This window comes from Aethalodelphis obliquidens, unplaced genomic scaffold (genome assembly GCF_003676395.1).
Source record: "Aethalodelphis obliquidens isolate GAN/ISIS:26980383/991018 unplaced genomic scaffold, ASM367639v1 scaffold2, whole genome shotgun sequence".
Taxonomy (NCBI): Eukaryota; Metazoa; Chordata; class Mammalia; order Artiodactyla; family Delphinidae; genus Aethalodelphis; species Aethalodelphis obliquidens.
The window spans coordinates 54,075,273-54,088,471 of NW_020837946.1; the positions used below are offsets into that span (position 1 = coordinate 54,075,273).

The 13,199-nt window shown below is 40.9% G+C and overlaps 1 protein-coding gene across 1 annotated transcript in view; it reads left to right on the forward strand.

The window, feature by feature from the left end:
- TTN (titin) overlaps positions 1–13,199 on the forward strand; it is a 277,274-nt gene that overhangs the window by 76,880 nt on the left and 187,195 nt on the right. The window contains exons 48-73 of the mRNA XM_027126990.1: positions 205–768; positions 1,267–1,548; positions 1,649–1,927; positions 2,346–2,624; positions 2,722–3,000; positions 3,120–3,407; positions 3,522–3,800; positions 3,893–4,174; positions 4,270–4,548; positions 4,663–4,941; positions 5,043–5,321; positions 5,440–5,727; positions 5,853–6,131; positions 6,265–6,546; positions 6,647–6,925; positions 7,047–7,325; positions 7,439–7,717; positions 7,821–8,108; positions 8,355–8,633; positions 8,866–9,147; positions 10,206–10,484; positions 10,606–10,887; positions 11,684–11,962; positions 12,076–12,363; positions 12,518–12,796; positions 12,891–13,169. Of these exons, the coding sequence (XP_026982791.1) occupies positions 205–768; positions 1,267–1,548; positions 1,649–1,927; positions 2,346–2,624; positions 2,722–3,000; positions 3,120–3,407; positions 3,522–3,800; positions 3,893–4,174; positions 4,270–4,548; positions 4,663–4,941; positions 5,043–5,321; positions 5,440–5,727; positions 5,853–6,131; positions 6,265–6,546; positions 6,647–6,925; positions 7,047–7,325; positions 7,439–7,717; positions 7,821–8,108; positions 8,355–8,633; positions 8,866–9,147; positions 10,206–10,484; positions 10,606–10,887; positions 11,684–11,962; positions 12,076–12,363; positions 12,518–12,796; positions 12,891–13,169 (7,590 nt within the window). The remainder of the gene's footprint in view (positions 1–204; positions 769–1,266; positions 1,549–1,648; positions 1,928–2,345; positions 2,625–2,721; positions 3,001–3,119; positions 3,408–3,521; positions 3,801–3,892; positions 4,175–4,269; positions 4,549–4,662; positions 4,942–5,042; positions 5,322–5,439; positions 5,728–5,852; positions 6,132–6,264; positions 6,547–6,646; positions 6,926–7,046; positions 7,326–7,438; positions 7,718–7,820; positions 8,109–8,354; positions 8,634–8,865; positions 9,148–10,205; positions 10,485–10,605; positions 10,888–11,683; positions 11,963–12,075; positions 12,364–12,517; positions 12,797–12,890; positions 13,170–13,199) is intronic.

The following is a 13,199-nucleotide window of genomic DNA, read 5'->3' on the forward strand; positions in this document are numbered from 1 at the left end:
TAAAGTGCTGTCTTGCTCCTCTATAAAAAAAACTCTCATCCCTTTCCTTTGACACATCTTTTCACCTTAATACATTACCCTACTTTGAGTAATGTCTCATGTCTATCTAAAGCTATTACTCGTCTTTTTTCTTTCTTGGAATATGTAATTACAGCAAGAGCTTTGTAGGGACAAAATATAACACTGAAAACTTTTCTTTTACAGAGGCATATCCACCAGCCTTTCTCTCCAGACCTAAGTCCATAACAACTTTTGTGGGTAAGGCAGCCAAGTTCCTCTGCACAGTGACAGGGACTCCAGTGATTGAAACCATTTGGCAGAAAGACGGCGTGGCCCTCTCACCTTCCCCTAACTGCAGGATTTCAGATGCAGACAACAAACACATTTTAGAAATCTCAAATCTTACAATTCAAGATAGAGGAGTTTACTCCTGTAAGGCTTCTAACAAGTTTGGAGCCGATACTTGCCAAGCTGAGTTGGTCATAATCGACAAACCACATTTCATTAAAGAGCTAGAGCCTGTGCAATCAGCTGTCAATAAGAAGGTACACCTTGAGTGCCAAGCAGATGAAGACAGAAAAGTCACAGTTACATGGAGTAAAAATGGGCAAAAGCTCCCCCCTGGGAAAGATTATAAGATCTGTTTTGAAGATAAAATAGCATCCCTCGAGATCCCTCTGGCCAAACTAAAAGATACAGGAACGTATGTTTGCACAGCTTCCAATGAGGCTGGAAGCAGCTCCTCTTCAGCGACAGTAACTATCAGAGGTAAGAAGTGTGTGAATAATATTTCCACTCCCTTCTCTCATTTTGTGATTAAAATAATTTCATCCAAGCAGCCTCTTTGGTTTGGGGAAATCCTGGCATTGTTTGATTTTATTTTTTCAGTCTTCTTCACAATGCACTTATTCTTGTTTGTTTAAAACTGTCTGCCATTAACAAAGCTTGCTTAAAACTTCTTCTAAGAACTTCGAGTGTCTAGGCAATCCTTAACTATCTTCTTGCATAAAATTGCTCTTTGTATAAGTAGAATTTGGTTGGTTTTGTTTTTGTTTGTTTGTTTGTTTGTTTTAACCAAGAGTCTGGGAAAATGTTGGAATCATAGAAACATGGAAAGCTATTGAGTACACCACAGCCTTTTCAGAAATTTCAAGAAGACATTTTATGTGTGTTATGTGTCTCTTTGTTGTATGATGTCTGCTTTTCTTTTGTGTAGTTTATGATTCGGATATCTTTTCCCTTCTCATTTTTGTTAACTTCATGTAGAGCCACCATCCTTTGTGAAGAAGGTGGATCCCTCTTATTTAATGATCCCAGGTGAATCAGCACGCCTCCACTGCAAGCTGAAAGGCTCACCTGTGGTCCAGGTTACTTGGTTTAAAAATAACAAAGAACTTACCGAGAGTAACACAATCAGAATGTCTTTTGTCAATTCTGAGGCTGTCCTTGATATTACGGACGTAAAAGTTGAAGACAGTGGGAATTACTCGTGTGAAGCAGTGAATGACGTTGGCAGTGACAGCTGCAGTGCCGAAATGGTTATCAAAGGTGTGTTTACTCTGTCGTAGTCCATTGTTTTCCTGAGAAAATATTTTCTTTTCAATTGCTTGTAACACATGCTTTATACAATGCTTTCATGCTTTTGTAGAACCTCCTTCTTTCATCAAAACTCTCGAGCCTGCAGATATAGTGAGAGGAACAAATGCCCTCCTTCACTGTGAAATCTCAGGCACTGGACCATTTGAAATTCGCTGGTTCAAGGATAAGAAGCAAATTCGAAGTAGTAAAAAGTACAGGTTGTTTTCTCAGAAATCTGTCGTGTCCCTGGAGATCTTTTCGTTTAATAGCGCGGACGTTGGTGAATATGAGTGTGTGGTTGCTAATGAAGTTGGGAAGTGTGGCTGCCTTGCAACCCACTTACTAAAAGGTTAGTGCTTAAAAAACTGGTATCTCTTGAATAAATTGTCAAAATAGCTTTCTTAAACCAAGGAAGGAAAACTGGTACTTTCTTTTCTTCTCCTAATCTTTGAAAATATTTTTTTTGCCTTTGGTTTGACCTGGGACCCTGGGGAAAATCCAGTCTTTATCTTGAGACCAGTATAAATATTTAATCTCTGATAACAAAAGTGAACTACATAATAAGCGATTTTGTCAGCTGATAACCGTTTATCTTCCTTGCTTCTTTCTCTTGGATGGAATTGTAATTCCTCTTGAATTTGGTTTCTTCTTCTAATTAACCAACACTATGGAATAGATAAATGTAATCTAGATAAAGTTCTTAAATGCATATGGTGTTGAAGTGTTTGGGAATTAAGAAATTTTGGGTGCTCTCTTTCTTTAATTAGAACCACCAATCTTTGTAAAGAAAGTAGATGATTTTACTGCACTAGCAGGACAAACGGTTACCTTACAAGCTGCTGTGAAAGGGTCAGAACCCATTTCTGTCACATGGATGAAAGGACAGAAGATCATTAAAGAAGATGGAAAAATCAAAATGAGCTTTGCCAATGGTGTTGCAGTCTTGATAATCCCTGATGTGCAGATTAGTTTTGCTGACAAATACACATGCCTGGCTGAAAATGAAGCTGGAAGCCAAACGTCTGTTGGGGAACTAATAGTTAAAGGTTCGTGTAAGAACGTTTTAACTTGGAGTTGATATTTCCTTTTAAAATGAAACCTTACTACACACTTCAGAATTCCAACTATTTAATACCCTTGTAGAACCTGCCAAAATCGTTGAGAGGGCAGAACTGATCCAGGTGACGGCAGGAGACCCAGCCACGCTGGAGTATACAGTCACGGGTACCCCAGAGCTCAAGCCCAAATGGTACAAAGACGGGAGACCTTTGATTGCCAGTAAAAAGTATCGAATAAGTTTTAAAAACAATGTTGCCCAACTCAAGTTTTATTCCGCCGAACTGCATGATAGCGGCCAATACACGTTTGAGATTTCCAACGAAGTGGGCAGCAGCTCCTGTGAGACAACTTTCACTGTCTTAGGTTAGTATCTTTAGAAACCTGTGCTTCCATATTCCTCTGAAACCCAACAAACAACCAAAACTAAAATCACTGAGCACTGTTCCACATTGTTCTTTCTTCTCTTCTTGTGCTGTGAACAGATCGAGACATTGCTCCATTTTTTACCAAACCCCTACGCAACGTGGACAGTGTGGTTAGTGGGACCTGCAGGCTGGACTGCAAAATCGCTGGCTCCCTCCCCATGAGGGTGTCCTGGTTTAAGGATGGTAAAGAAATAGCTTCCTCTGACAGATACAGAATAGCATTTGTGGAAGGCACAGCCTCTCTGGAGATAAGCAGAATAGACATGAATGATGCAGGGAATTTCACCTGTCGAGCCACAAATTCCATGGGAAGCAAAGACTGCAGCGGAGCCCTGATTGTGCAAGGTTGGCTGGAAACTGTGCCTTTCATTCTTACGTAGACGATGTTCAAATTAAGCCTTCTTCCCTTCAGTCGCACCTCTTAACTCCTTGAAATTCTTTCTTATCCCCCTTCTTTAGAACCACCCAGTTTTGTAACTAAACCAGCATCAAAGGATGTTCTGCCCGGCTCGACCATCTGCCTGAAGAGCACCTTCCAAGGGTCTACCCCTCTCACAATCAGATGGTTTAAGGGTGACAAAGAGCTGGTTTCCGGTGGAAACTGCTATATCACCAAAGAAGCTTTAGAAAGTTCCCTGGAATTCTATGTAGTAAAAACCTCCGACTCAGGCACATATACCTGTAAAGTCAGCAACGTGGCTGGCGCCGTGGAGTGCAGTGCAAAGTTATTTGTAAAAGGTTTGCATAGTTTTCTTGACATCTTTGTGCCACCATTGTCGGAAGTTCTTTCCTCTTTCTTACGTTTCTGGGTGATTTCTTTCCTTCCACAGAACCTGCCACATTTGTTGAAAAGTTAGAGCCATCACAGCTGTTAAAAAAGGGAGACGCCACCCAGCTAGCCTGCAAAGTAACGGGCACCCCTCCAATTAAAATAACGTGGTTTGCAAATGACAGAGAAATTAAGGAGAGCAGCAAACACAAAATGTCTTTTGTGGAGTCCACCGCGGTTCTAACACTTAAAGATGTTGCCATTGATGACAGCGGTGAATATATGTGTGAGGCTCAAAATGAGGCTGGCAGTGACCACTGTGGTAGCATTTTAATAGTCAAAGGTTTGTGTTCACATTGCCCCTTGTGGTACCAAAGTTGTGGCCCAGGGCACAGACTCCACCCCCATTAACTCACAATAATTCCTTTTCCGCTATAGAGTCACCTTACTTTACCAAGGAATTTAAACCCATTGAAGTGTTGAAGGAGTATGATGTCATGTTGCTGGCTGAGGTGGCAGGCACACCTCCCTTTGAGATCACTTGGTTCAAAGACAACACAACACTGCGAAGTGGTAGAAAGTATAAAACCTTCATTCAGGATCAGCTGGTTAGCCTGCAGATCCTGAGGTTTGTAGCTGCGGACGCGGGTGAATACCAGTGTCGGGTGACCAACGAGGTGGGCAGCAGTGCCTGCAGTGCCAAGGTGACCTTAAGAGGTTAGTGTCAGTTCTAATGACGGACTGGCTTTTCTGCAGTGTCAGTGATTTTATTTTTTTAAAGCCAGTTTTGCTACAGAGCTGGTATTCATTGAGAATTCATTCTTCTACTAGAACCCCCAGCTTTTGTAAAGAAAATCGAGAGCACCAGCTCCCTTAGAGGAGGTACCGCTGCCTTCCAGGCCACTCTGAAGGGCTCCTTGCCAATCACGGTGACTTGGCTGAAAGACAACGATGAAATCACTGAAGATGATAACATAAGAATGACCTTTGAGAACAATGTGGCCAGTCTGTACCTCAGTGGCATTGAAATCAAGCATGATGGGAAATATGTCTGTCAGGCCAAAAATGATGCGGGAGTACAGAGATGTTCCGCATTACTCTCAGTAAAAGGTTGGTTCAGAAAGTTTGCCATGGGTTTTAGGGAAAAATGCAGATGTAAGCCTTTCAGCAGAGCAGTTCACAACCCACACCTATCCCCTTGTTTTCTACAGAACCTGCAACAATCATTGAGGAGGCTGTGTCTATAGATGTCACCCAGAGAGACCCAGCCACTTTGCAGGTTAAATTTTCAGGAACTAAGGAGATTACAGCCAAATGGTTTAAAGATGGCCAAGAACTGACCCTGGGCCAAAAATATAAAATCAGTATCACTGACACGGTCTCTATACTGAAGATTATTTCTACAGAAAAGAGAGATAGTGGAGAATATACTTTCGAAGTCCAAAATGATGTCGGGAGGAGCAGCTGCAAGGCTAGCATTAATGTATTAGGTTGGTACAGCTTTTCTATGGAGAGAAACTGGGCATTTCTGTGCTCCTTCATCTCTTACAATTTTAGAGAAAATAAAAATTGGTAGATTGACCATTTTTTTTCTTTTTCATTGCATAGATCTTATCATACCTCCCTCATTCACCAAAAGGCTGAAGAAAATGGACAGCATTAAAGGGTCTTTTATTGACTTAGAATGTATAGTGGCTGGGTCACATCCCATGAGCATCCAGTGGTTCAAAGACGACCAAGAAATAACAGCTAGTGAAAAATACAAATTCTCTTTTCATGACAATACTGCCTTCTTGGAAATCAGTCAGCTGGAAGGTACAGATAGTGGAACCTACACTTGTTCTGCCACTAATCAGGCAGGACACAACCAGTGCAGCGGCCATCTGACAGTCAAAGGTTGGCAATTTTTATCCCCGCCTCTCAAGAACTTATTGCTCTCTCATTTCTTAATTCTTACCTTGACTGATCATTCTAAAATAAACCATTCCTTCCCCCTTTTGCTTCTTTTTCTTTCACCCCAGAACCCCCTTACTTCCTGGAAAAGCCACAGTCACAAGATGTCAATCCCAATACAAGGGTTCAATTAAAGGCGCTTGTGGGTGGCACTGCACCCATGACAATAAAATGGTTTAAAGATAACAAAGAGTTGCACTCGGGAGCAGCTCGCTCAGTTTGGAAGGATGACACCTCCACCATTCTAGAGCTCTTTTCAGCCAAAGCTGCCGATTTGGGGACCTACATTTGCCAACTGAGCAACGATGTTGGCATAGCAACCAGTAAAGCCACTCTCTTTGTCAAAGGTCTGGTCTCTACATTTTCTCATTGTCTTGCTTGCCTAGATTTTCTTGGTGGGAGGGAAGAGGCTTAAGAAAACGATTCTCATTGGTCTTTGGTTTAAAAAATGTTCAATATCACGTTTTCCCCCATCTTTAGAACCTCCTCACTTCATTAAGAAGCCCAGCCCAGTCCTAGTGCTGAGGAACGGACAATCCACGACCTTTGAATGCCAGATAACAGGCACTCCTGAAATCAGAGTCTCTTGGTATCTGGACGGGAATGAAATAACAGCCATTGAGAAACATGGCATTTCCTTCACTGATGGTTTAGCCACTTTCCAAATTTCTGGTGCCAGGGTAGAACATAGTGGGACTTATGTCTGTGAAGCTCGTAACGATGCTGGCACGGCAAGCTGCAGCATTGAGTTAAAAGTGAAAGGTTCGTTACTGCATCTTCTCTCCTTTCTGGCTGTGCTGCTGGCTAGTCCTTGGGTCTTCCTTTGAGTGAGCTATTCTCTGTCTTCCTTTTGAATCTTTAGAACCTCCCACCATTATTAGGGAGCTGAAACCCGCGGAAGTAGTCAAAGATAGTGACGTGGAGCTGGAGTGTGAAGTTATGGGAACATCTCCATTTGAAGTCACTTGGCTGAAGAATAACAAGGAAATTCGAAGCAGCAAAAAGTATACGCTGACTGACAGAGTGTCAGTGTTTAATCTCAATATCAACAAGTGTGACCCCTCAGACACTGGTGAATACCAGTGCATCGTATCCAACGAAGGCGGCAGCTGTTCTTGTAGTGCTAGAGTCTCTCTGAAAGGTCAGTTAGACACACAAGGAGCAGGCTACCTGATACAAATTCTGTAATGCTCTTTAACCTTGTATGATGGGGAGGAGTTCAAATATACCTCTTCTTTTCACACTGTCTACTTTAATCACAGAGCCACCCTCGTTCACTAAGAAGATAGAAAACGTCACTACTGTCTTGAAAAGTTCTGCCACCTTTCAGAGCACTGTGGTGGGCTCTCCTCCCATTTTTATAACCTGGCTCAAGGATGATCAGATTCTGGATGAAGATGATAATGTTCACATCTCCTTTGTGAACAATGTGGCCACAGTTCAAATCAGATCTGTGGATAATGGACACAGTGGGAGGTACACGTGTCAAGCCAAGAACGAGTCAGGAGTTGAGAGGTGTTATGCTTTCCTTTTAGTACAAGGTGTGTAAGCCAATCCCTTTCAAGAGTTATTCTGTGAAGACAATTTCGCAAGCAGTTCCTTGGTTCCATGGAATTATTAATGCAACTCATCCACGGTTTCATTCTTACTACAGAACCTGCTCAGATCCTAGAGAAACCTAAGTCTGTTGATGTCACTGAAAAAGACCCCGTGACCTTGGAGTGTCTTGTGGCCGGAACACCAGAACTCATAGTGAAGTGGTTTAAAGATGGGAAACAAATGATGCCCAGTAGATATTTTTCAATGAGTTTTGAAAATAACGTGGCCAGTTTTAGGATTCAGTCAGTAATGAAGCAAGACAGCGGGGCGTATACTTTCAAGGTGGAAAATGACTTTGGAAGCAGTAGCTGTGACACCTACCTGAGAGTGCTAGGTTTGTATCTTGGCCCCAGTCAGCTTCCCTTATATATATTATTGTCCTTGGTAAACAAATGGCAACATATTAATGGATGTGTTTTGCTGTTTGCATTGGACAGATCAAAATATTCCTCCATCATTCACCAAAAAATTAAGGAAAATGGATAAAGTTCTAGGCTCTTCCATTCATATGGAGTGCAAGGTTTCTGGCTCACTTCCTATTAGTGCTCAGTGGTTTAAGGATGGAAAAGAAATAACTACAAGTGCAAAATACAGGCTCGTCTGTCATGAAAACACTGTGTCGCTGGACGTTAGTAATCTGGAATTAGAAGATACTGCGAATTACACATGCAAAGTCTCAAATGTAGCAGGGAGTGAGGCATGCAGTGGCATCTTAACTGTAAAAGGTTAGAATTTCTTTACCTCTTTCTGACCCTTTTCTGCGATTGCTTTTCAAATATAGCACTCTTTTCTGGAGTCCTTTAAAACTAAAAGTCTCCATAATTCTGTTTCTTTAGATACATATATGTTGAGTTCAAGAAATATTCAGTCATTACCTCTTTTCAGTAATGTTTTTTTATATGTCCATAAAACTGTCAAAATAACCCAACAACAAGGAACTTAATTAAATGTATTTCTCTTAAAATCTATAGAACCACCAAGTTTCCTAGTGAAACCTGGGCGACAACAAGCCATACCTGATTCTACAGTGGAATTTAAAGCTATACTAAAAGGAACACCACCGTTTAAAGTAAAGTGGTTTAAGGATGATGTGGAACTTGCCTCTGGACCTAAATATTTCATTGGCTTAGAAGGCTCAACTACCTTCTTAAATCTCTATTCAGTGGATGCTTCCAAGACTGGACAATATACTTGCCAAGTTACCAACGATGTTGGTAGCGACTCTTGTACCACAGTGTTGCTTGTGACAGGTGTGCCAGTTTGATTGTTTTGTGTTTCTGTCTGACCTGTGGCTCCTGTCCTTTCTGTAATCTTTTACAATATATGTACCCAGTCAAGAAAGTACCCTTCTTTCTAACACGGTACACGCTGTTTGCCAGGCATTGTTCATCTTTTTCTCTTTCCTATGTAGTACCTAATTGAAGTTCGTTATTTATATCTGCTCTGTTCCCTCATAAATCTCCTCTTTTCTTCACTCTCTAGAACCACCAAAGTTTGCAAAGAAACTAGAAGCAACCAAAATAGTGAAAGCAGGTGACTCAGCACGACTTGAATGCAAGATAACTGGATCCCCAGACATCAGAGTTGTGTGGTACAGAAATGAACATGAACTCCCAGCCAGTGATAAATATAGAATGGCTTTCATTGATTCAGTGGCCGTCATACAGATGAATAGTCTTGGTACTGAGGACAGTGGGGATTTCATTTGTGAGGCTCAGAACCCTGCTGGCAGCACAAGCTGCAGTACCAAGGTTATAGTAAAAGGTAGAAACCTCTTTTCTCTGTTCCCCATTACCTGAAACCCACCTTCTTCTCCCCGGGCTATCATAGCTCTTCATTCTTTTGCTGTCATTTTTAGCTTCCATTTGAGATCATAGAATATTTTCCCAAACTAGTATTATTTCCATTTTTAGATGTTTTTTCTTCTTAAGATTTGCGTACATGTAGACAATCATTCTGAGATATTTTTCTTGTTATTCCAATGTCGTAATTCTACTCACCTCAACATATTAGCCAAGCAGTTCAAATTTGATGTCTCCAAAGTGCTCAAAAAAACAAAGTGGGCATTTTAAAATTAATTTTTGCCTTCAATCAACTTATAAATATATCATCATCCTCACTATAATCTTTATCATTAAAAGCAAGGAATATTTACCACATATATACAAGGTTCAAGCAATACAGATTTTAACCTTACATTTACAACAGGACAATTATGTATATTTTTCTCTCTCAAATGTCAGTTCCTATTTTTTTAAATTACATCACTATACTTTGTTGCAAATAGTACTAGTATTTTCCAGAATTTTTTTCACAAAGTCCAAGTTTGTCATATTGTAAGGCGATTATTGCAAAAACCATTTGTTGACATGGAAGACTTAGAGCACAAATGTTGTGATAACTTCCAAGTGTCCCAATTGTAAGTGTATACAAAAAATTTCATCCCTGAAGTCAGGACTCTGTACCTCATGCAAATCATATTGATTCTTACACTTGGGTTTGGGGGTTTGTTTGGTTATTGTTTTGTTTTGCTTTACAGTTTTGTGCATCAATCTTTATAGTCCCAGAAAAAGTAGTAAGGTGGAGTAGACAGAATGTTGAACTGCTCAGTAAGGTCACCTGAGGTCTAGCCCACGTTCTCGGCCAGTGAAGCAGAGTGATTTTGTAAAGGCTGATGGCTTCTCTGAAGCTGTTACTGCTAAAGTGATAGTGCTAGACCTATTATAGTATCTTGACTCATTCTTCCAATTTAAAAACAAAGAAATAAAAATATTCTATGAAGTTAAGTAGCCCAGTTCATGAGGAATTCTTGTTTTTTACAGAACCACCTGTTTTTAGCAGCTTCCCTCCTGTGGTAGAAACCCTTAAAAATGCTGAAGTTAGTCTTGAATGTGAACTTTTGGGAACACCACCATTTGAGGTGGTTTGGTACAAAGATAAGCGACAACTCCGAAGTAGCAAGAAATACAAGATCGCATCCAAAAATTTCCATGCAAGTATTCACATTCTCAGTGTCAGCCCTTCAGATATTGGTGAATACCACTGCAAAGTACAGAATGAAGTAGGAAGTGATACCTGCATTTGTACCGTAAAATTAAAAGGTATGTATTATTTCCTACTCATGGCAGAAATGGCAGGAACGTGCAAAATGCTTATTTGTTTTCTCTCTTCCATTATCTCGACAATCTTTCCAACAATCTCCATCCATCTTTCCCTCTTCAGAACCACCAAGATTTGTCTCCAAACTGAACAGCCTCACGGTTGTAGCTGGTGAGCCCGCTGAGTTACAAGCATCTATAGAAGGCACCCAGCCTATTTCTGTCCAGTGGCTTAAAGAAAAGGAAGAAGTGATTAGAGAAAGTGAAAACATCAGAATTACATTTGTGGAAAATGTTGCAACTCTGCAGTTTGCAAAAGCAGAGCCAGCTAACGCTGGGAAGTATATCTGCCAAATCAAGAATGACGGTGGAATGAGGGAGAACATGGCCACGTTGACTGTTTTAGGTTGGTACAGTATGGTGCGATAGTTCCTTGATACAAGGAGGTGCCAAACGCTGAGATGACTTACTAAGAGATACTGGTAGAGTCTCCTGTTTTGAATTTCTAGAACTATGTCAGTCATCACCCATTTCAAAGGTTTACGGGAAAGGACCTTTCAAACACTCTTTTCTGTGTCTGTGAGCCTAACAAAAATGAGCCATCTCTTATTATTTTCTTGATGGGTTAGGAGATGTAATCATGACTATCTTTTGTTGAAGAATGAAAAAATTGGGAGCCCAGCATATGCCACAAGGAAATTTTTTCTGAAAGTAATAGTTGTTAAAGCTGACAAGAACTCCAAAGATCAAAGTTTGATAGGAACGACTTGCACTTTCATCTTTGGGCATATTCATTTTCAATTTTGCCATTGTTTGGATAACAACTTTCAAAAAACTGTCTTTACCACCTTAAAGTAGAATAGAAATACTGAGTAATTCATAACAACATGTAGGCTTTGTTCTAGAGAGGGTCAAGTGCAAATCAGTATATATCAACATTGATTTGTACATTGAATTGTTTTGGAAGTCAACTAATGCACCAACATATTTCTTAATAATAACTCATATAATTTCATGACAGTGTGTAATTATGGAATCACATTTTAAGGTCTAGAGAAAGAGAGAGAGAGAGAGAGTGAGAGAGAGAGACAGAGGGAGCCCTAAGATATCCATATCATTGGAAGAAACTGTTAATGAATTTGATAGTAGAAACAAGGTAAAGGTAACAGGCTTTGACAGATGGCTATCACATTTTATTTCAGAGCCTGCGGTCATTGTCGAGAAGGCAAGTTCGATGACAGTGACTGCAGGAGAAACGTGCACTCTGGAGTGTAAGGTGGCTGGCACTCCTGAACTCTCAGTCGAATGGTACAAGGATGGAAAGCTGTTGACCAGCAGTCAAAAACACAAATTTAGCTTCTACAACAAAATCTCTTCCTTAAAGATTCTCTCCGTTGAAAAGCAAGATGCAGGCACATACACTTTCCAGGTTCAAAATAATGTCGGAAAAAGCAGCTGCACGGCTGTGGTTGATGTTTCAGGTTAGTTCGGATATGTTCTTCCCATTGCTTAAGCAAATTCCTTTCACACGCTTTCTTCTCTCAAGTGTCTTCTATTCTTTCAAACCACGAGTCTCTTGCCTCTCCTCATGCAGACCGAATGGTTCCTCCCTCTTTCACACGAAGACTGAAAGATACAGTTGGGGTGCTGGGTACATCTTGCATCTTGGAGTGCAAAGTAGCTGGATCATTGCCTATCTCTGTTGCCTGGTTTCATGAGAAAACCAAGATTGTCAGTGGAGCAAAGTACCAAACTACGTTTTCAGATAATGTCTGCGTGTTGCAGCTGAATTCTCTGGACTCATCGGACATGGGCAATTACACATGCATGGCTGCTAATGTCGCTGGGTCTGATGAGTGCCGTGCTGTGTTGGCTGTACAAGGTCAGTGTTAGACGCTCACACCCTTTCTTATGAGTTCCTCTTTGGGTACATATCCAGGTTGGCACACATTCAAAAGTGCTCTTCTTTTTGATTCAAAATTGCAACTAAATTCGATGCTTACAGGATCTTATCATTATCCTCCTTGTCTATGTAGAACCACCCTCTTTTGTGAAGGAACCTGAACCTTTGGAAGTACTACCAGGCAAAAACATCACCTTCACAAGTGTCATTAGAGGAACACCTCCGTTCAAGGTTGGCTGGTTCAGAGGTGCCAGAGAACTGGTGAAAGGAGACAGATGTAACATCTATTTTGAAGACACCGTGGCAGAACTGGAATTATTTAATGTCGACACATCTCAGAGTGGGGAATATACCTGTGTGGTTTCTAACAATGCCGGCCAAACATCCTGCACTACCCGTCTCTTTGTAAAAGGTTTGCTCCAGTGCATTTGTGCTTCCTACTTTTTAAGGGACATCTTTGTTTGTGTTTTCACTGTGTTTAACTGCTGTGCTTTGTCACTCCCCAGAACCAGCTGTATTTGTGAAGAAATTAAGTGATCACTCCGTAGAGCCAGGGAAGTCCATCATTCTGGAGAGCACCTACACTGGAACACTCCCCATTTCAGTTACCTGGAAAAAGGCTGGTGTGAACATTACACCATCTGAAAAATGCAACATAGTCACAACAGAGAAGACCTGCATCCTGGAAATTCTGAATAGCACAAAAGGAGATGCAGGACAGTATTCTTGCGAGATTGAAAACGAGGCAGGAAGGGATGTTTGTGAAGCTCTGGTATCTACATTAGGTGTGTTTCTTATTCTCAAATGATTGGCAT